The sequence below is a fragment of the Danio rerio genome, chromosome 18 (genome assembly GCF_052040795.2).
Source record: "Danio rerio strain M-AB ecotype USA chromosome 18, GRCz13ab, whole genome shotgun sequence".
Lineage (NCBI taxonomy): Eukaryota > Metazoa > Chordata > Actinopteri > Cypriniformes > Danionidae > Danio > Danio rerio.
The window spans coordinates 9,745,755-9,770,078 of record NC_141038.1 but is presented as its reverse complement, the minus strand read 5'-3'; the positions used below and the strand labels follow the sequence as shown (position 1 = coordinate 9,770,078).

Sequence of the window (24,324 nt, the reverse complement as noted above, 5' to 3'; positions counted from 1 at the left end):
AGCCGAAAGGCAAAGCTCTCGATTTACCGGTCAATCTACGTACCTAATTTCACCAATGGCCATGAGCTTTGGGTCATGACCAAAAGGACAAGATCTCGGATACAAGCGGCCGAAATTAGTGTCCTTTGCAGGGTGGCAGGGCGCACCCTTATAGATAGGGTGAGGAGCTTTGTCACCCGGGAGGAGCTCGGAGTAGAGTCGCTGCTCCTCCACATCGAGAGAAGTCAGCTGAGGTGGCTCTAGCATTTGTTTGGATGCCTCCTGGATGCCTACATAGGAAAATGTGTTCCATGCGTTTAAGTCTAGGGTTTTCGCCTGAGACTGCAACCCCCTGAGACCCCGGAAAAGCAGATGAAAATTAATTGATTAGTTAATTAACTAGAACAGAAAGAGTACAAAGGCCATTTCACAAAACACAGAATGTCAGATACAATATAATACAATATTGTCAAGAAAATAGATGAAATAAAATTAATAATTTACAGAGAAGTGTGTAGGGTCCACTACTCAAACCAGTCCAGCCCACAAAGAGTTGCAAGTGAGCTAGCATTCATTTTAATGTTTGGTTTGTTTTCATGTTTCATTTTTTCCCCACCGTTTTAGTGTTTTAATTAAACTTAAATGAAGTAATTTCACAAGGCATCATTTAATATGTATGATTTATTTTAGTTTTATTTTGATAGCTTTAGTTTACAATAAAAGCAACTGAGTGTTACGAGATCATTTTAAACCAATAGCAAGACTAAAACTGACTCTTTACAAGAAAAGCATTAAAAAACGATGTTAGCTAATCAATGTACACAAATCGGGGTGATTTGTTTAGCGCTGTCGCCTCACAGCAAGAAGGTTGCTGGTTCGAGTCCCAGCTGGGCCAGTTGGCATTTCTGTATGGAGATTGCATGTGCTCCATGTGTTGGCGTGGGCTTTCTCCGGGTGCTCCGGTTTACCCCACAGTCCAAAGACATGCGCTATTGGTAAATTGAATCAACCTAATTGCCCATAGTTTATGAGAGTGTGTACTGTATGTCAGTGTGTATTGGTGTTTCTCAGTACTAGGTTGCAGCTGGAAGGGCATCTGCTGCGTAAAACATTTCTGGAATGTTGGTGGTTCATTCCGCTGTGGCGACCCCTGAAAAATAAGGGACTACGCCGAGGGAAAATGAATGAATGTTCACAAATCATATTAATATTTATTATATAGCTGCAGCTAGTCATATTCTCTATTACGATCTCATATTGCGATCAATTCATATTTTAATCCAACCTTAAATCTAAAACTTGCCTATTTGAATTGTTATTATGTGCTTTTTCTGTCATAACGGAGACACTGCAGACTTTAACGAATCACTATCCAATCCAAACATTGTGAAGTTCACATGACTTCAGTACTTTAAAAAAATAAAACCCATCCTAAATAAGAACCAGCACTTAATTCCCAATTGTGGTGATATATGTTGAAATAGTTGTGTGTGTATGTGTGTAACTATGTTCCTTCCCTCCCCTCTTCCTTCATCTGTCCATTGTTTTCCCAGGCTCTTAAAATTCTTGAGCACTTCAAGCCAACCCCCTCCCTTTCTCTCCCCATCCATTTCTCTTTTCCTTTATTTTTCTTTTATTTCCCCCCACAACTCAAGCTCTTTGCCAAGAAACGATTGTGTATATAAGGTATTTTAGTGCCTATTAACAGTAATTATTTAGGTAATTGATAGTTTAGATGTTATTTATCTTAAGAAGACATTTTTATTTGAAGTAAAAGCAATACCATCACACCATCCTTTGCGTTTTCGTTGTGTCTGTGCAGCTGATGTCTCTTGGAATTCAGTGTTTGTACCTCAGACAGCCGAGTGTGTGTGCGTGATGGTGTATAATGAGAACCAGAACCTGATTTCTTGAGTGAATGAGGGGAAAAGAGGTGGAGGAGTTGAACAAAGCTGCAGCGCTGCATTTTGAGGGGTTACTACAGCACACACACACACAAACACATCACCCTGAACTCACTGTAAACTCCGCCCACGCAGGAAGCGTGTCTCCCAGAGGGAGGAGAGGCTTGGAAAGAGTCTGACTCCTCCCACTTTTGCTTGCTCTCTCTCTTTCTCTCTTCATCTCTCTAGATCCAAACAGTCTCTCACTTTCTACACATATACAGAGGAGGACTCATTGTTCCCCTGTGCCTAAGGAGGATTTTAAACACACACATACTCGCCACATGCACGAAAGTGAACGGAAAAGTCAGATATCTTGGATTCTGGATTCTCTTTTAATGTCCTGTTGTGATCTGGAAGGATTCTGAAGAACATCCGTGGAATGTTAGATCAAGGTTGTGGGAATGTTCTGAAAACGTTCTCTCGTCTCTGCAGGTGTTCCAATGGAGACAGTTGGAGAATCTGTACTTCAGGGAGAAGAAGTTCTCAGTGGAAGTCCATGACCCGAGAAGGTAAATCTACATTACAGTCTGCACATGCTTGCTCACACACACAAACTGGCAACCTGATTTCACCAAGTAAAACATGTTACTGGGTTAACATCTATGTTGATCCTGGAACAACATTCCAATCAGCCAGTCGGAAATAAGGGGTATGTTTAGATGTTTATGTTTAGGCTAACAGTTAGGTTTATGCACTTCTACATGATTGTTGTCCAACTATTATTCCCCTCTGATTTAGGGAATAATTTACAGTTATGGTTGGGTTTAGAGGTAGGGAATAGGTACTGTATGGATTACTTTTTCTAACAAAAATTATGCTCCAGGATCAACATAGATGTTAATTGAGGATTGCATCGTGCATGGCAAAATCATGACGTGCCACATACATACACACACAGATCATGGACTATAAGCTAATAAACAATATTGAGGTAAAGTTGGTTTTATAATCACACATTCAAACGTTCTTCTTAATATCCTTTTGGAAAAGTATTCCTTGCAAATTCGAAATAGTGGAATCATATTAGCAGCCAATGACTATCAAAGTACAACATTGTTCACAGTCAAATCAATATGGCTAATGTTGTTTTGAACTCATACGTACATGTGATTGCAGACCAAATATTGAAAGTACCATGGTAAACAATATAAGGGGTGTGTCACAAGATGTCAATGAACATATGTGTGAATATAAAACCAACTTTACCTCAATATAATCAATCTGTCTAACACATTGACAGTACTGGGTACCACTTTCACTCCAACCTGACAAGCTTGTTAAGATGGTTTAAAAGAGTGTTTCTCAACCACTTTCCTGGAGGACCACCAGCTCTGCACATTTTCCATGTCTCCCTGAATAAACACACCTGATTCAGAATAGGGCTGGGTGATATTGCAAAAAAAATTATCACAAAATCATGTTTCATATCATTCGATATCAATAATTATTGAATATTTTTTTAACAATACTTTTAGAAATGGTGGCGCAGTAGGTAGTGCTGTCACTTCACAGCAAGAATGACGCTGGTTTGAGCCTCGGCTGGTTCAGTTGGCGTTTCTGTGTGGAGTTTGCATGTTTTTCCTCGGGGCATTCAGGAAAACTTCAGAAGTTTTTTTAGCTTAGTGTACCTGGAAAATGTGCATTGGTGCTCCCTTGGTACTCCCATATGTGCGGCTCCAGTGGATATGACAAACGGACACCCTAAGCTTATTGGCATTGCTTCCAAGGCGCACGCTCAGCAGTCACATTTTAATAAAACTATAGCACTTCATAACGAAATAATATCTAACTTTTTTATTATCGATATTGACAATGGTGTTCGGTCAATAAATACTGATACCGATTTTATCGCCCAGCCCTAATTCAGAACAACAGCTCATTAGCAGATACTGAAAGACCTGTAATAAACCTGTAAGGAAACATTTAAAACATGCAGTGTTAGTGGTCCTCCAGGAACGTGGTTGAGAAACACTTTTTTAAAAGGTCTCAGCGTGTTGTTTGTTTTTTTCCTTTAATTTTTTGGGGGGTTCCATTGTGAGAATAATTTATGTTACGTAGACAAAACATGACTTGATGAACTGAGCCTCCAAACGTGGTATAGTAAACCATAAAGTATCAACTTTATAGAGCACTTAAAAACAAGAGTTAAGGGCATAGTTCACCCTAAAATGAAAATGTACTCACTATTTACGGGGTTATTTAAAGGGTTATAGACCTTTATAAGATTCCTTCTTCTGTTAAACACACAAAAAAAGCGGAAAACCTGTAACCATTGACTTCTATATTAGAAAACTATGGAAATACTATGAAAGCACTGTCGCCTCACAGCAAGAAGGTCGCTGGTCAAGTCCCAGCTGGGCCAGTTGGCATTTCTGTGTAAGGTTTGCATGTTCTCCCAGTGTTCACGATAGTTTAATTTTCTGTCCCTTTAAGCAACACTAAAAATATATGAGACTTTTGACAGGACTGCTGTTCCTAAAGAGAAACATTGTGAGGTAAATATGTTCGTAGTTACATCTGGTTGACCTCCATCCATCCACAAGCCTTCACCAAGCTAAGCTATTTGTTATTGAGTTGAAATCTCTGACTTCCTGTGTCCCATGGAGAGGAGGGTAGAAATACATCCGGCATAGATGAACGAAAACCTGATCTGTGTCTCCAGCTCTAGAGATGTGATTTGAGTTTATCCTGATCCTGTGTTTTTCTCTCTTGATGTGTCAAAACTGTGGATCTTCCATTTATCCTGACTCTCTATTGATATTAGGATGCGTTTAGGGTTTAATCAGACCCTCATGACATCATCAGTGTGTGCTGAGGGCTGGTTAGTCTCTTTAGGAGAGCAGACGCTGCCAAAAGCAGCAGCACACGTTGCCTCAGATGCTGACAGATAAACCACCTCATTCACGCTGTTCAAACAACCACCACGACAGCCCAGAAACGCAGAGAACACGCAGGGAGTTCACAGAAATGCTGGAGGCCGTGGAAATAAGACATGAAAGAGAGCAAAACAGTTTAGGAAGATGAAAGAATCTGTTTATTTTGCAGCATGATGTATTTTCCTTCTTGTTAGGTTCACTGTCATTCAGTTAGAGTCATTGCAACACACACACACATGCGCATGCTAATAAAGTTTTGATAAGAGTGAGGGTCTGCTGTTCATCTTCTTCTAGTGGAGAGGCCTGGAGGATTTTATAAAGCCCATCACAGGACACACACGTGCACTGCGTTTGACCACAGTGTAAATGGTGTGTGTATATGTGGGCTGCGCCGTGTGTGGTACGCTAAGCCGATACTTTTCAGAACTGTTAGGAGTATTATGTGCTAACACCAGTTCATATCTCACACCTAAATGTATACATTTTTCTGGCTGCTAGTAATATGGGAGATGACAGGACTTGGATTTGTGTGTTTTTATGTGTGAATCCATTCTTGGTAAAATAAATACTTTAAGCAAATTTAAATCTTTACCCTAACTTTTGAGCAATTTGTTTGCTCAAGCTGCTTGTTTTTAGATAGAAGTGTGTTTAAGAAGCTACATTAAAGCTAGTGGTGTAACGGATCACACTATGGTTTTTGAGTCACGGATTGGACCAGTTTTTATATTAACAAAAAAGGGAGGAGACAAATGTCATTAGCTTTCAATTTATTACAAAAACAATACTGCAAGAAACATTTGGTTTTAACAAACAGAACTTAGAACCTGTAAGTTTAATAAAAATCTAGAAATAGCCAGCTGAACATAAAAAAATTATATATTGATACTTCCAATACTGAAAAAAAACGTATATTTTTTATTTATAATTTGTTGCGTGGGTGTTTGAATTGAGATCCTGATCTTTTCATAAATAATTCTGCATGTTTACACTGAATTCTTTGATGTAGGATAAACAAGTAGTGGCCAAAAACACATTTAATAACTTAAGAAAGCATTTACTGAAGGTGCCTCCACCACTTCTTCCGTCGTCATTATATTTTACAGGAAAGCTCAAATGTTTTCATACATGCAAATTGAAGGACGCGGGAGGCAATTATTACACATTAAGGATAATTTACAACTAAAAAGTTATTAATCTGCAGTCACGTGCGTTCCGAACCGTGGGTTGTGATCCATACGTTGCATCCTTACGTTGAGTTTATTTATAATCTAATTTTAAGAGGATCCCAGGCTTATGATTGACCACGGCCGGTCCTGCATTAGCTAACACATGATTCACCAATCAGCCGATTCCTAACACACTATAAATAACCAGAGTTTCTTACCTTATCGTTGTCTTGAAGAATCCCCTCTTCCACCCCTAGTTCTCCTCCCTTTTCCCGGATATGGCAGCTCAGTGGTTAGCACTGTTGCCTCACTGCAAGAACAGCACTGGTTCAAGTTCTTACTAGGCCAGTCGATGTTTCTGTGCAGAGTGTGCATGTTTTCCCTGTGTTAATGTAGGTTTTTCCCCGGTTTCCTCCCACAGCCCAAAGACATGCGACACAAGTGAATTGACTAAACCAAATTGACACTGTAGATGAGCTCTTATGCTGTGTTCACACCAGATGCGGTACGCGCGGATAAATTATGTAGATAAGCGAATGAACATTTTGAGTTTACTCGCTTCATTAACGCATCAACTCCGCTTCATTTGCGTGTCATATTCACTAAGCAATAGACGCGGATTCACGTCATGGATGGGGCTTCTGTCTGCCCGGTGAGTCCACTAAATCCTTTCAGAGGTGCACCCAGCTCTGTGAGTTCATAAACTCCTCCAGAAACTTAACCTGCATGATGGAGGCTTTCAGCTGTGCTTCCGACTGAGCCGAGCCCAGTTTGATCAACTTTTGTCTGGTGTCAGCAGGAGGATTTATCCCCGGGACACCAACAACAGATACGTCATAAGCACACCCCTACAACACAAAGCTCCTGATTGACGCAGCGCAAATGTCCGCTGAAGTTCAGATTTTCCAACTTGAGCGATTCGAGAGAAACTCATTTTCGCAAAACGTTTAACTCGCTCTGATTTATTTGCGCGAATCGAATAATTCACATGAATCGGATCAATTGCACTGCCTCATTCGTGCGTATTGGGCAGCAGGATGTCTATTTGCATCTTTGCATTGACTTAACATGTAAATCACTCCCATTTGATGCTTCTTCCGCGTCTGGTGTGAATGCAGCAATAATTAGGCTCCTACCTATGCCTTTCATTCACCTGTTTATCTCTCCATAGCAATCCCTATAATCTATCATAGGCCCTAGCTAAACCAGGGGAGTTCTCGAGACCTACCTGAGCTCAAACTCCTCTCTTGCCCTTCTAAGCTCAAGGCTCTCTACCGGGACATCATATCAAACAAGCTTTATAATCAATCATCAGCTAAGTGTGAACTCTTGAAGTTAACAAAATATTGCCATGAAACCTTTAAATGCTAAAAAAAAAGTTTTAAAAATTTTACATTTTTTGTAGCATATTTCTATTGCGAAGATGCATTGCTAAAAACAATCGATTGTTCTTTTTGAATGGGAAGGTGAAAATGCTGTTAAGGGAAATTAAAAAATGTTAATCCTAATATTTTTTACCTTTACTGTAACTAGCCAAGCAATATAATATGTCCACAGGTGTTTATTGGCTGTCTTTACAATGGTTTTGAATGTTCTGAGGAAGTAACATTTTATGGCAGTGCATTTATTAATTTGTCAAACACAAAGCCGGTGCCCATCTGTTAATAAATGACAATGTTTTCACCAATAATAAGCATCTGTTTCTGCACTGACGGTGTCGTAAAATTCAGTGAATATAAAGTCGTTTTGTGTTCGCACCAACTGTAGGGCGTCGGTAACGCGGAGGACGTTTGGTCACAGTGGCATCGCCGTGCACACCTGGTACGCCTGTCCCACCCTCATTAAATCCATCTGGGCCATGGCCATCAGCCAACACCAGTTCTACCTGGACCGCAAACAGAGCAAGGTGAGAGGGCATTTTTAGATCAGTCTCTAATCATCTTTTAGTGTGCCTATGACCTTCCTGTGTTTCTGTGGTCTACCTCTAACCATCTAACTGAACTGCCGTCACTCCACAGTCACACACACATAACTATCTGTCTCAGACTTTGCTGAGAAAGGATTGTGTTACACTTTTAAAAGCTGTGGAATGTGTGTCTCTTGGAAAATTCTGACACACTCGACACAGCTGGCAAGCACATTCACTTTCTCTGTCTTTGTCTCCCAGAGTAAAATCCATGCAGCTCGCAGTCTGAATGAGATAGCCATAGACCTGACTGAAACTGGGACCCTCAAGACCTCCAAACTGGCCAACATGGGCAGCAAAGGCAAAATCATCAGCGGGAGCAGCGGGAGCCTACTGTCCTCAGGTCAGAAATCGCACAATACTCTCTCAAGTCCAGTTTATGCCTACAGTGTGTTTCACAGTAATATAATAATAGATGACGGAGCGAGTGATGCACACTTCAATTATCTCTAAGAAGACAATAGTGTCATTATCCTGCTCAAGTCAGTTAAGTGTTGGTTCTGTTGTTTAATAACTATGTCACGTTCATCAGCTCTACATATGAAAAGTGAGCTTGAGTCAATTTAGAAGCTTGTTTCTGTCGTGGAATTGGTTAGATCCTGCAAATGTGAGTAAACAGTCAGAATTTGGGGATCTTAACCTAGAATTGCTGATCTTTTTTCACCTTTCATTATCTTGTGGCAAAAAAGACTTCCATAAATATGTGTTGGATCATGAAATCCGGGACCCCAGCCGGGAACTCACAATTCCGCTGTAAAGCAGTTATTCAACAGTCCATTCAATAGTGTCAGTGTAGTAAATTCAATAATATGACTAAATACGAAGTGCAAAACTGATGTTACAAGACTGAAGCTCATCGCCTTGGGCATGTTAGAAGTGGGGATGCACTAAAATGAAAATCCTGGTCCAAATCCAAATGCACTTGGCTGAAAACTCAAAACTGACAGAGAAGATGCTTTGTAAGTATTATTTCTTTTTTAATCAAATAATATCAATTAAATTATAAATTAACTTAAATTGTACTATTTTAAATGGAAACAATAAAATAACCACATTTTATTAACAGTACAATTTTATTGACATTGATCGAGTTGAGACAACAACCCACCCTAGCACATTGCAAGCTATTGAAATAAATAGGTTTCATAGTGCAGTGCTTTCCTTGTCCGGTGTGAAAGCTGATTCGCATCACACACTGACTATGACTGTGAGAGTGAAACAGCACACTAAACACTTTTGGCTCGTATTTTCAGCCATTTTTCTCCTTCGACTGAAAACCTTTCATTTCAGCCGATAATTTTCAGCGCTAAAAATGTAGTGCATTCCTAATAACAGGGTATCCGCGGGGTCTTAAAAATGATTAAATCAATTTAGAGACACTTAAGGCCCTTAAAAAATTATTAAAAAGTCTTAAATGCTATTTTACAAGGTATTGAATTTTGTATTATTTTTGTGTGTGGATCATGTATAGATCATGATGGCAGTGCAGTTGTTGCCTCAATATGTTAAAGAACAGATTAAAAAAAAGTGTCTTTCAGTTTTTATCATGTTTCTAAAATTAAAAAATATGCAATCGTCCAATATTCTAGTTAAAATCATCACAGTCAGTCATTTAAAATCAAGATCGGTGCATCAGTATGTTTATAGATGAATGTGTTGACTTGTATTAAATGGGAGTATAAAGTTTCATTCATTAATTTGAAGGTCAGAGAGTTAGCTAAAGCTCCACATTAAGTTTTTTTTTTACTAGTCTAATTGATTTGTATTGCTCTCTTTTATAAACCTTCCATAAGGGTAAATAATTCTAGTTCTTAATCCCTTTTGAATTATATTGCATTGATAAGGAGTTATCACAAGTCAAGAGTCTTTAATTGGGCTTTCTTACATTTAATATTAAGTAAATATACTGTGAGTGTATATAAAAATTTATTGAAATTGTCGACAGCTAGCTCTCTGCTACTCTCACATGGTCACCAAATAAAGCTAAGCAAGGCTGCGCCCGGTCAGTACCTGGATGGGAGACTACATGGGAAAGCTAGGTTTCTGCCGGAAGTGGTGTTAGTGAGACCAGCAGGGGGTGTCTGTGTGGGTCCTAACACCCCAGTATAATGAAGGGGACTCTATACTGCTTAGTGAGCACTAGGGTTGTAACGGTATGAATTTTTCACGGTATGATAATCGTCTAAAACAATACCACGGTTTGACGGTTTCGCGGTATACGGTATGTTACAAATGTTACAAAATAATAGAACAGTGAAGCAAATTTGACTTTTTCCAAATAATATATTTTTAGTTACTATAAACAACACCACTTACAATGAACATAATAAAAAATAATAAAAATAAAAATAAGAAAATAATAAATAATGTGTCAAAGTCCAAATAAAGTCCAAATAAACATGGTGCAAATCCTCAGTAAAAAATAGATATAAATATTTACTATACTATAATTAGTTACATAACGAAACTAGATTCAATATGGAACATCCTTAGGTTTTATGTGCCAGCATGGATATGGTTGTCTATCGATATGGATTTGGATGTGGTTGTCTGCAATGCAGACAAACAGCTGCATCTTCATTTGCGTCTTTTGAAAACAGCAAGAGCAGCAGTTCGTCTTTGCTGTGTCACTGTTTTGTCATGTTTCTGTGCTGCTGTGCATGCAAAAGTACTTAGTACGAGAATTATTTCATGCAAAACTTTTTTTTTTTTGCGTTTTATTTAGCCGCGCATAAATGTATGCCTATCTCTCATTCCGTGTTGTTCAAAACGCTTGGTCCACAAACAAAAGCGAAACCTATGCTTATTGGTTGTGATATAGCGAGTTTGAACCAATCTGGGCATGGAGGAGGGACAATGCATCAATGTATCATGTCTGATTTGTCCGGAGACACAGTGACGAGCGTTTCTTTGTCAAATCAGCGTTGTCAAATGTTGATGACGTCATCGCACTGATTCCGGAGCCTCTGGAAGTCCGCGAATGTTATGTGATACAGCACTGGAAAGCTGAGATTCTCTTCTTTATGCCAATCTTTGAATTGTATGAATCGGATCAGCGGATCAAAAGTTATTAAACATTTAAGAGCAATACTTATTTTTAGCCGCGGGCGGCTGTCTCGGTCTTTAAGGGTTAAAACCGTTGATATGCAATTGTTCATGGTATGATAATCGTGCACGTTCAAATCGTGGTAAACCGTCATACCGGTATATTGTTACAACCCTAGTGAGCACTGTCTTTTGGATGAGAAGTGGTCATTAAAAATACCAGGATGTTCTTTGAAAAAGAGTAGGGGTTTTACCCCGGCATACTGGTCAAACTTGCCCTCAGTCCATCATGGCCTCCTAACCATTCCCGTATTATAATTGGCTTCATCACTCTGTCTGCTCTCCACCAATCAGCTGGTGTGTGTTCTGCGGATCCAGGTGGATGCCACATACTGGTGGTGGATGAGGAGATTCTTTCTTTCCCAACTTTAACTATGATCATGAACTTAGTTGGTCATCACATTTAAAGTGATGTTCATAGTTAGTCATTGGAAGTGATCTGAGAACCAGTTATAAAGACACTCAAATTAAGGGTGACAAAATGTAGTCTTGTAGTGTACACCCTGTTTTATTGTGTGTTTGAAAGCGCTGTTCAGGATCTCTCGGTGATGTTGATGTAATAGTTTAGGGGTGTGGGCATGTGTGTAAATTTTCTACAAGGTGAGAGTGAGAACAGCTTGTCTTGATGCTGGTTTTGGACTCTTGCCGTGGTGTCTGGTATCGTGAATGAAATGCGCATCGCAGGATTCCTCTGGTGTCAGTCATACGATCTCCCCTTTCATCCCCTCCGCGTGTCTTCAGCCTCTTAATCATTGAACACGCATGAGAGATTAGGTCATAGGGGCTTGGACAAGTGCAGCTGTTTGCTTTGGGTAAGAGAGCGTGAACTTGAAACGAAGTTCGCTAAGTATTTTGTCTCCTTAATCGGACAGATTTCTGAATTAAATTACTTATTCAAAAAGAAAACATTTAGAGGAAGGTTGTATTTGTTATAATGGGAATTGACTGGAGAATCGAATGTCGAGGTTCAGTTATACAAGCTCACAAGGAAAGCTGTTAAAAAAGGAACGCTGACTTTAATCATTATTGACTTTATTATTAATTATTAATTGACTTTAATAATAATAAACACATTTTTTGTGAACAATATTTTAAAGCCGAACATAATTTCTTCCCTTTGGTAAAAAATAGGCTCTTATTTTCAATATTATTTTATTTATATACGGCTGATGAGATACACACAGATGAGATCAGTGATCACAAGTCTCATCTGTGCGTGTGTCTCATCAGCCATAATCGGCAACTAGTGTGTGTGACATGGCCTGATGGGATTTGTAGTTCCTTAGACATAAGTAGTAGCTCATGACATTAAGGGCTTTACAGGCAGTGAATAACATGCATGAATTACGCACAGTAAGAACTTATTTTCATCCACTGTTGTGAAAAAACAGGCTCTTATATTCAATATTATTTTAATTATATATTATATTTTCTGACCCATTCAGTGGTTGGTTATGGAAGAAGGTATAAGTTACTCTATGACCAGGAACACGTATTAGAAGCGTTAAAAAACGTTTTTTATATCACATTATCTGCACACCTAAATAAAATCTGTAATCATTTAATAATTTAGTCTTATTTATTTGTTTATTTTACAATTTACTTTATCATTAAATAAAGTACAAGCAATATATACAATAATGTGAAATAATAATTATGCATCCTTGGTAGGCCAGCCACGATAAAGAATTTTTTTTGTGTGATATATTGTCACAGAAATTGTTACGATGAGTGATACTATAGTCATTTTTTATTATCATTTCATTCCACTGATTATGTAAGGATTATATAACAGCATAATAGTTCAAATAGGCATAAAAACTTTAAAATATGTATCATTCATAAAGTAAATGTTTTATTATATATACTATTAAATGTCCTGCTAAGTAAATGTCCAAGTATAAGCGTACGGACATAAGAACGTAAATGTCATTGTAAAATGCCTTTAACGTTATTTGTGAATTCATATATATATATATATATATATATATATATATATATATATATATATATATATATATATATATATATATATATATTGCAATGGCAAAAAATATTGAGGTCATCTTCAAGTATTGCACGATAAGCCAATATATTGATTATTGTGACAGGCCTAATCCGTAGTGAGCAGGACTCAACTCCTTTCAAAAACAATAATACAATTTACTGACCATAAACATGTTATAGAAAGTATTTTTATGGAACCCACTATAACCAAGAACATGGTCATATGATTGATTTAATTGTCATAATGACCATATGCTTCAATAACAACCAGTAGTAGAGCACTGTAATGGCCCATTAAAACAGCTTTTTCCAAAATCTATGTCAACAAACAAGTGGGAATTCTTGCATCATCTGTTCCTTTTGTGTTTGTATGAGAGGAGAATTTAGCTGGAAAGAGCTTGTCCACCCAGCCATGTTTGGATTTGCAGAGTTGCTAAATAAATCCATCATTCAAGCATCCCAATGGAAAACATCCCACACAGGGATGATTCAAGGGTTCACACTTAGCTGATGATTGATTATAAAGCTTGTTTGGCATGCAGTCCAGGGTGAGTGCCCTAAGCTCATAAGATCCTCGAGCCCGGGGCTCCCTCTCATTTGCAAGGCGAGAAGGGAGTTTGAGCTCAGGTAGATCTCGAAGGATATTGAACAGAATCCTCTCTGAATATCCTTCAGATCCTCTCTGAAGGATATTGGACAGAGTCAGATTGGGTGACTACATTTCTGAGTGTCACGATCACCAGCGATCTACAAAAAAATACTAAATTGTCTGTATTTCAGGCTTACTCTTTCAGTTCTTATTCTGCAGCCATAGACCAAAGACACACACAAACAAACACACACACTTACACACAGCAGGCTTGACTGGACACTAGTGACACAGCCAGTGACCCTAGTTATTTTCTCTCTATTACTGTCGACTCTTCACCAATTCCCAGACAGCTGGCTGCTCCCACACACACACACACACACACACACACACATAGATACGCATTACACCCTTCCAAACACACCAGAAGCATCAAATTCCTCTACAGAAATGGAGGATGCTGTCGATGATGAGGATGCATAGTTTCAGTTTGAGAAAACACACTCATTCACAAGGTCACACACAACTAGTTTTTCCCCACAGGAAAGCAAACACTGATTTAATGTCTTTAGCAGTGTGTGGTGTCATTAAGGTATCGTGTTGTTATATAATCCTTGTTGCCAGTCTTGCCAAAAAATTTCACTGACTTCCTTGTAAACATCTTAGACCGTAATGTACGCGCACACACACACACACACACACACACACACACACACACACACACACACACACACACACACACACACACACACACACACACACACATTGAACAATGTTGCCCCATTGGAACTCTTTGTTCAGTTTTGTCCCGGAAACACACACACTTTGCCCCCTCCTTTCAGAGCGTTGAAAGAGGTGAAGTACACACCCTCTCTCTTTGAGTAAGAAGGTCAGTCTGATTGTTTAAGCACAAGCCTGGAGTTGCTGATGCTGATTTGACCTTTACATATGAATGATATTTAACCTTTAGTTTACATACACACACACACACACACACATACACACAAGCATACATATTATAATAAATATAATTTCTGTGTCAATCCTAACCTCGTGTATGTGTTTGCAGGCTCTCAAGAGTCGGACAGCTCTCAGACTGCGAAGAAGGACATGTTGGCAGCTCTGAGGGCTAGACAGGAAGCTCTGGAGGAGACCCTCAGACAGAGAATAGAGGAACTTAAGAACATCTGCATCAGAGAAGCGGTACGGAATCCTAACAACTTCTCACTTCTCAAAGTAGTCACTCAACTAAATATATAAGTGGAAATATTTATTTAAAAAATCTCGTGTTTTGAAATGTGCATTTTTTATTCAATGTTTGATGTAATCTCAACTGAAACTTGAAGAGAGGGCAGGGCATAGAGTAGCTCCTCTTCTTTAAAAAAAACAGCCAATAGTGTTTTGTTTTATCACAGCTCTGCCAGTGAGAGTAGTTTAGCTCAAGCGCATCAAATGAAAAGCAAATAAGAGGTGTCTTGAAGGGGGCGGGGCATGCCAGATTCTAGAGAGCATTTGATTGGTCAAGATGAGAAACTGTAGTATGATGTGACCTGGAAAAATCTTTGATAGATTTTGGCGGAAGAGACAAACTGATAATTATAAAGATCTAAAATTAACACTGAGTGAAACATTTTGTAGACTTAAAATAGGATTCACAATATGAAACTGTGTCTTTTAAAATCTGCACAAGTTTTTACAGCATATGCTGTGCAAAGTAGCAGGTCAACCGGGTTTTTTTCGCATGCTGTTTTTTAAAATTCTATGTATTCGGACATACTACTCAACTCACATACTGTTTTTAGCTGTATAGTAGGGATGTGAACCTACACTGGTCTCAGAGTTCGGTTCGGTTATGATTATCATGTCATCTATTCGGATCAATTCGATATCTTGGTGCATTGTCGATGCTTTCCAGACATAATTAGATTTTTTCTTCACAACACAAGAATTTTTTTTATCAAAATCTATAAATATATTAATATTTATATATTATTTGTAATACAATTTTGTCCTTTAATACAAGCAGTAAGATATATGAACTGTACCTTTAATTTTTATCTGTTCAAAGAAAAAACTTTTCTCGAATGTTTTAGACAAAACTCCAAAACATGCACAGAAGACAACATGAGCATTTATAGCAAATAAACTCATGTAAATATTATTCGTTTGCTTTTTTTAGAGCTGTCAAGCGAGTTCTTACACTCCTATGATTGGTCATTGTGTTCACCCGCTCAACAGAAAGGGCTGCAATTGGCTTTAAAAAGGAAAGCGCTGTTCACCAATGAGTTACGCTGGAAGAACAGCCGCGGTTACAGTCTATATGCGCATATTACACGGTTATCACAGGTAATCCGTAATAGACACAGTGGAGAAAACTCACCACAGACACACTTATGTCTGGATCCACAAGTATGACTTTAACTGCTGAGAGGAGAAAAAAATTACCTCACAAACACACCAGCAAGTGAAAGAGAGAAAGAGGCAGAGATCTATTTTTGCAGCATTTCTCCCTAGTAATGAAATAGTGGCTTGTGCTGTGCCTTCTTCAGTGTCAGTGATAGACTTTCCAGCAAACTAACAAGCTGTGAATTTAGCACAATTATCTGCTTTTTAAGTAGTTGGAGTGTTTAATTTACTCGCCCTCGCCTTCTTTGGCATAGTGTTCTAACGACATCGCACATAATAGATAAATGACATTAGTACGTAATAACCGGTTATAATTATTACTGAACCGATATTGAATTGTCCCCATCTGCATCACGGTGCACCGAAGAAACAATTAATTTACCCCTACTGTATAGTATGGAAGTATGCTATTTCAGACGCAGCCACAGAATCTTATAAGACTGCATGCTTGTGTTTGGAATAAACTTCCCATCATGTATTAGATTGTCAGAACAGTCAGGCTTTAATTTACTTTTTGCAAAAGATTTGATCAGAACTACTATATTAATCTCACAATTTAAGAACATCTGCATCAAAGAAGCCAATCTAGAGAATCCAAACAACTTCTCACATTAGCATAAAGAGTTAATAGCCTGAGCAGATGATTTTTGTCTTAGTTATTTTTATTCATGCAACGGCTTCAAATTAGTTCTATAAATTTATCAGTGGAATTTATATAACTGTATGCTTATGTATTAAAATATGTATATTTGTTTATGTAGAAACAACATTGACTCCCAAATTTCCCAAATCATTATAAAGAAACTACGATTAATATTTAATTCAATTTTGTAGTAGAAAGACTAAAATAGGTTTTTCTTGCACACAATTTTTTACAGTGTTTGCTTCACAAACATTTTCATTAAACAGTGCATTCTGGGATTGTCCCAGAACACAACATCTTATAAGGCTGCACACTTGTGTTTGGAATAAGCTTGATTGGAATAAGTTTTGATCTGAACTAGTATGTCAATTTCACATATTTACTGTATATTTTTTCCCCAATTTCTTTTTAACGGAAATAATTTTTTTATTAGTTTTAATATCTCATTTCTAATAACTGATTTAGTTTATCTTTGCCAATTATGACATTAAATAATATTTTACTAGATATTTTTTCAAGATACTAGTTTTCAGCTTGAAGTGACATTTAAAGTCTTAACTAGGATAATTAGGAAAGTCGTTGTATAACTGGTTTGTTCTGTGTAGACAATTACAAAAAAGGCTAATAATATTGATATAAAAACTGCTTTTATTCTAGCAGAAATTAAAACAAATAAGACTTTCTCCAGAAGAAAAAAAAAATAGGAATTACAGTGATAAATTCAACCCAGACTCATTCTGGAAATGTAGCCCCGCGGAAGTTTCTGAAGGCCGCGAAATTTCGTCCCGGGAGGTATGTATTTGTGCAGTTTTTGTATTCGCGAATCCGCGAGAGGCTGCTGTGCGTGCTTTTTCGTGTCTCGAATGCCTTTTCGCATAAAGCCGCCGGAGGCCGCTGTCAATCTTCTGACTGAGTGACTGAACAATTGACTGGGCCGATGGGCCGACTCACCCTCCTTCTCCGTCTTCCCTAAACAAGCAACGATTTACAAAAGCCGTCCAGAAAAAAGAAAAGCCCTCGTCTGATTTTGACCGCGTTTTCGGATTTTACTGCATTCTTGCCCGTTATGAACTTGTTTGCTTTATTTTTTGGATTCTGTTTTTTTGTCTTACCTGATTTCTGAAACCCGGTCGTCGCATCGAGTTATGGTTACCACGACAAACTAACCGGACAAACTGGCTGCGGCAGGAAAGCGCTCCACATGGAGATGAGCTGTCAGCTGGCGAGCTGGCGAACAAGAGGAGCGGTGTCACACTGCCCTGTAGCGTTCACTTGAAAAAACGAAATGCAGCCATACATACCTCCGGCCACCTAAATCGCGTTCTCCATAAACGTCTGCAGGGCTACAGCTTGAGCTTGGGTTGGATAAATTCCTTGCTCTGTTGAACATCATTTGGGAAATATTTAAAAAAGAATACACAGGAGGGCTAATAATTTTGACTACAATCATACACAACAAATGCTAAAGAAAAAAGACGATAACAAAGTGTGATGTGTTTCAGGAGCTGACTGGAAAACTTCCGAAGGAGTATCCTCTGGATCCTGGCGAGGAGCCGCCCACCGTCAGACGCAAAATTGGCACAGCCTTCAAACTGGACGAACAGAAAATCCTGCCCAAAGGAGAGGTCAGTGACATCCAACCTCATCCATCCCACTGACCACAGTCATGACCCGGCAACATGGGCATTCAGTTTATAGTCTGATGTAAAGTTAGTACCACTGACCACACTAACCACTACACAATTGTTTAATCATAAAACTGCCCTTTAAGTCATTATGCCCAGGCATTATTGTGTATGTGTGTGTGTGCAGGGATCTATAAATAGCCCCAGTCTGGCATGATCAGAGGAAGTGGCGATAGTTCAGTGTGTGTGTTGAGTCTCAGCCAAAGGAGCCACATTACAAACCCCCAAAAAAGAGCTTGTGCTGTGTGAATGTGCGCAAAAACAAGCTGATTAATGTACAAGGTCACAATGTCACCTTTTCCTTAGCGTGTATGTGTGTGTGTGTTTGCGCATGACTGATGGTTGTTGATTTTGGGTGATTAATCGAAGGCATTGATTAGAGGCCACAATATCTTGGCTGTCTCAAAGTGTGTGTGAGAACTAGACAGCTTGGCGCTTGTAGAGGTCTTGTTATTCTGACAGAGTGTGTGTTGGCGGTTTCACAAAATGATGAAATGAAGGATGATATGACTTTTTGCTTAAAGGTGCAGTAAGGAATGTTCGAAAAACGCATTTGACCACAGGGTTAGGACAAATGCCAAAACACACTTGCAGCCAATCAGCAGGAATGGGCGTGTCTAGTATGATACTGGAAATCAGGGTTGCCAAGTCATTGGGCTGCTTTAATTATTTGCCGCTGGTTGTTGTTTTTATAAGTTTGACATATACAGTGGGTATAGAAAGTATTCAGACCCCTTTAAATTGTTCACTCTATGTTACATTGCATCATTTAAGTTAATCTACACACAGCACCCTGTATTAACAGAAAAACACAGAATTGTTGACATTTTTGGAGATTTATTAAAAAAGGTCCTCTCCAGTTCTAAAAGGTTGGGTGGTTATCGTTGGTGGACAGTGATTGTTAGGTCTCTCCAGAGATGCTTAATTGGGTTTAAGTAAGGGCACTGGCTGGGCCATTCAAGAAAAGTCACGAAGTTGTTGTGAAGCCACTTCATTATTTTAGCTGTGTGTTTAGGGTCATTGTCTTATTGGAATGTAAACCCTTCGGCCCAGTCTGAGGTCCTGAGCACCCTGGAAAAGGTTTTTGTCCAGGATATCCCTGTACTTGGCTGCATTCATCTTTCCCTAGATTGCAACCAAATTTTTATTCAACCAATGATAATAAAAACTCTGCTAGGATGATGAAGGTACAGTTTTGTGAAATGTAGGGGGTCTAGAGGAGAGACAGTATTTGTAAGTGTTTTCGTTTCTATACAGAAAAAGTTTGGCAGAACTTTTCAGGATTGTTGTTAATTAATAACTAACAATAGATATGTAATTTAAAGACAGTCGATTTACAATTTAATATTTTTTATTAATAATTTAATTAATAATAATTAATATCTTGAATTTATATGGTAAATTCAAGTAATAATCTTGAATTTATATGGAATTAATATATTTAAGTCATTTTTATGATAACAGAACCTTTTTAATTGCTACTATATAGTTATTGTCAAAAAAGAGACCATTTAAAATCCATTTATGAAAGAGGGATTGCATATATTGAGTTTTGGGCTGGATTTGTTTGCGAAAACCTGGCAACCCTGCTGAAGATATCCAAAAAGGATTTGATGGGTTATGGATGTGTTTGATCAGCATCTTTTTAATTGCTACTTTACAGGGGTATTTTTTAAAGAAGAAACCATTTATAATCCATCCAGTAATGGAAAAAAGGAAGAAAAACAAAGATAAAATAGGTGACAATATACAGCCAAAGTGCTCTGCTAAGATTATAATATTGCTTTATACAACAGTTAGACTGCGTAATTGCGTTCATAAAAAAGAGAATTTAACACGGAGTCTAAAAACACTTTTGTACAAGAAACTTTCACGATTCATTCACATCTGCAGCTGACTTCAGAACAGCAGAAACTGTTGCTCATTCACCAACACCACTTTATAGTATTTGTATGATTCTCTAGCATAATGTCTAAAGTAATGACAAAACAGGTGATTTTGCTGACATTTTAAGATTGTAAGGCATAAAATGCCATCAGTCTGCAGAAATTTCCCAGTATTTCTGTTGCAATCAAGATTTCACAATAATTAACTTAAAAAAAAAAAAGCCAAAGCAAACACTACCAGATTACTATGGTATAAATCCAGCACTACAACATACAAAATAAAGAGATCGACTTAGAATGTCACTTACCTTTTTTATAATGGTTTGCTCTGCTGTAGTTTCAAACTTTTTACTGAGAAAAGGCTGTTTTTCTCCCCTAATGATGTATTATGCGGTCTCTGTCGCCATCTTATGGCGGAATGTCAACTGTCTTTGCTCTGCTCAGAATGACAGGCTGGCCACTGTTTTGCTGAATCTCCCAAAATTATGAATTTTTAAAAAAAGGCACTATCCTTATAAATAAACTGCATAGTTGCAAAAAAAAACAAAACAAAAAAAAAAAAAGCCTCAAAAGTACATTATGTTGTCCAACAGCTGCAATATTTGAGTATATTTTCATTATGGGTGTTATTGGGCTAGTTTTGGGCTGGATTTGTTTGCAAAAACCTGGCAACCCTGCTGAAGATATCTAAAAACGTGTTAAGTTATAGACGTGTTTATTTTGGTGCTTTCAAATATCAACATCATTTGGCAAAATTCACTAAATGCACCATTAACTTTGTGTGTGTGTGTGTGTGTTTACCTCTGTGTTTTCTAGGAAGAGGAATTGGAGCGTTTGGAAAGGGAATTTGCCATTCAGTCTCAGATAACGGAGGCAGCACGAAGGTTAGCATCAGATCCTCACATCAGCAGCAAGAAACTGAAGAAACAGAGGAAGACGTCATATCTCAACGCTCTGAAGAAGCTGCAAGACATTGAGAACGGCATCAATGAATATCGCGTTCGCTCCGGGAAGAAACCCACACAACGTGCCTCTCTCATCATAGAGGGTGAGGAAATACTTTCGCTGTGTGTGAGTAAAGATGCTTTCAAGAAGCTCCTGTGAGTTCATTATGCGTTTCCTCTGTAAAGCCTCATCATGCTGAGAGCAGGGGTAATCGCACTTTCCCAAAGACCTATAAAACAGTGTGAACAGATGTGTCTGTGTGTGACCTCTGCTGCGAAAATTCATTTAACACACTCTCGTGTTTATGCTCAGGTTGCAATGATTTGTATTGGTGTGCAAGAGTTTTTACCTAATAATTGTTTTTGTCTTTGTCTGGCAGAAGCAAATATCGGCTCAGAGGACAGCTCTCTGTCTGACGCACTGGTGCTAGACGATGGTGAGTTTTTACACGCCAAAAACGTTTATGTCTGTGATCTAAATTTAAATTAAAGCACGTTGTGTTTAAACAGTCTAGGTAGATCTAGGTTGATCACACCTGCCAACCTTTCCACATAATACATAATAACAGTTTGTAACCCTTTATTGCCTTGAGTTTTAACAGTGACTACCAGGGCTTGACATTAACACTACGCCATTCGGGTAGATTTCCACTCTGGCGGGTTAGTCAGCCACTCCCACTAGCCACTTTGGCAGGTTGAAAATCATTTTTAAATTGCCAGCACTAGCTGGCAATGACAACATGCGTGCAAATGTGATCTTAGAATCAAGAGACAGCACGACTAAAGCTGCGGGCACACTACAGTTTGTGTGTGCGAAATTCTGTCGTACAGCGCTGCGAAAAGGGGCGGGATTAAACAAGCTTATTAGACATTTAAAAAAGTGAGTGATTGCTCCAGAGACGTCTGTCCAGAGAGGTCATGTTTTGATCCTCAACTGGTCTTACGCAGGTCAGAGTTCACCAAGCTTGAACTTTGCACCGCAGCAACCTGCGAAACTTGACGCATGACCCCGCATTTCCGGTCTAACGCATTCGTGTGTGTATGAATGGAAGTCTATGGGAGGAAAAGCCCAGTGTGACCGCAGCTTGATAATTGTTTGCGCGAGCAAAATTAAGCAGGTGAATACCAAATGAGAGGATGATTAGACACACAATCAGACACAGGTGATCCTGATGCACTGATGAGGGCTTTGGGTCATGCGCACAGCTGATGTGAAGCGCGTGAGTGCTTAAAAGCTCCCATGCCCCGTTTTCTTGCGCAAAACAACCGTGCCTGAAAATGCAACGGGTGCGATCGTTCCTCTTTAAAAATAGACAGGGAAAAAATCATCCAGAGAATAGTGTCAAACAGCCCTGTGTGTATAGACTACCCTGTCACAAAATGCGGTGAAAATCCTACATGACAGTAATAGTTGATTATGTGTGTTTACATGTCTGTGCTGCACTTCAATGATGCGACAAAAATCGGAATACTCCACGTCTTAATTCGATTTTTGTTTAGTTCGATTATGACCTTAATCAGATTGAATTAATCAAAATTTGCTGTTTACATGGTCGACTCTTAATCAGAGTATTGTCTTAATCATATTAAAATCGGATTATTGGTTTCCATGTAAATGTACTCATTGAGATTGTTGTATACATGCAGTCCCTCATTTAGTTACAGTATATACTTATTATTATTATTATTATTCAATTTACAGGGTTTTTCATTTGCTTAAGTGTGTACATATACAGTTATTTTCCCTTTCCATCTCTGTTGCTGATGGTTGTTGTTAATGTTTGTAAAATGTAAAAAAAAAAAGTTAAATAAATAATTAAAAAAATTATTTTGAAGCAAAATTAGTCAAAAAGGAAATTAGGGCAGGATTTAATATTATCTATGTATATAATTATTGCGATAGTAAAAAGGTGGGTGTTGCAAACCATAATTGATCTAGATTAACCATGATATTGCCGTTACCAGACAAACTGTTTGCAATTTTGAGCGGGTTTGGTTTTATTTATCAGTATTAAGTCATGTGCAGAAAAGTGGGTGTTACAAACCACAATGAAGCCTGATAAACTATGGTTTTGTACACTGTTTGTTGTTGTGTTAGTCCAAATATAAAAAGTAAGTTAAAAGAAATATTATAATAAATAAAAAAATAATATTTTGCTATATATAACAATTTATACATGCAAACAAAGTAGTTTACCTATTCAGAACTCTTTTATTTGGCACAATAGTAATTAATATGCTATTCAGTTGGTATTTTATTTGATAAAAATCATCGACAGGGTTTGATTTTGATCATATGTAATGAATGAAATTGTAAAAAAGCATGTGTTGTAAACTAGACTAAAGCCAGAACTGGTGTTATTCTTATAAATATTCATGAGAATATTCAGAAAATGTTCATCAAATCATTTTAGGAACTGTTTTGGATTTCTGCCTTTGACAGTGTCCCTGAAAAGAAGTTCTCATTTGGATTATCTATTTTTTACGTAACATAAAATGTTTTTGTTCCCAAAATTAGTCTTACTTCTCTCTCATTCTTCACTCCAGATGACTCCCAGGTGACTGGAACCCCCACGTTCTCTCCGGCTGCCTCTCCACACAAGGGTCTCCCTCCCCGACCTCCATCCCACAGCCGGCCACCCCCACCACAGTCCCTGGACGGACTGAGACATCTGCACTATCAGCGCAGTGACTACGACAAGTCTCCGATCAAACCACGCATGTGGAGTGAAAGCTCATTAGATGAACCCTACGAACGAGTGAAGAAACGCTCCTCACACTCCAGGTAGACATTTTCTTTTGTGCTCAGAATGAATGGTTTGGTGCACATTTGAATGAATGAATGAATGAATGATATTTATGAATGTCTCCTTAGTAGTCACAGACGGTTCCCTAGCACAGGCAGTTGTGAGGCAGGAGTGAGCAACTCTCTCCAGAACAGCCCTGTACGCTCCCTCCCTCACTGGAACAGCCAGTCCAGCATGCCCTCCACCCCTGACCTGAGGACACGGAGCTACGTCCATTCGGCCAGGTAGAGAGACACACACACTCCCAAACCAATGCCCTATGCTGTCATCATAAGAATGTTAAAGGTGCAGTAGGTGATCTGCCAAAATGCTAACTGGT

General features: G+C 38.5%; 1 protein-coding gene across 35 annotated transcripts in view; it reads left to right on the top strand.

The window, feature by feature from the left end:
* The window catches only part of frmd4a (FERM domain containing 4A), a 301,811-nt gene that overhangs the window by 264,149 nt on the left and 13,338 nt on the right, over window positions 1-24,324 (top strand). For 15 of the 35 annotated variants that reach the window (XM_087292258.1, XM_087292265.1, XM_087292249.1 and 12 more), the window contains 9 exons: window positions 2,358-2,434; window positions 7,735-7,873; window positions 8,135-8,276; window positions 14,704-14,837; window positions 18,186-18,308; window positions 21,071-21,302; window positions 21,579-21,635; window positions 23,746-23,983; window positions 24,074-24,229. In XM_087292258.1, coding sequence (XP_087148384.1) covers window positions 2,358-2,434; window positions 7,735-7,873; window positions 8,135-8,276; window positions 14,704-14,837; window positions 18,186-18,308; window positions 21,071-21,302; window positions 21,579-21,635; window positions 23,746-23,983; window positions 24,074-24,229 — 1,298 coding nt within the window. Of the gene's footprint in view, window positions 1-2,357; window positions 2,435-7,731; window positions 7,874-8,134; window positions 8,277-14,703; window positions 14,838-18,185; window positions 18,309-21,070; window positions 21,303-21,578; window positions 21,636-23,745; window positions 23,984-24,073; window positions 24,230-24,324 lie in introns of all 35 variants that reach the window. The other 20 variants (XM_087292261.1, XM_087292267.1, XM_087292259.1 and 17 more) reach the window with 3 other exon arrangements.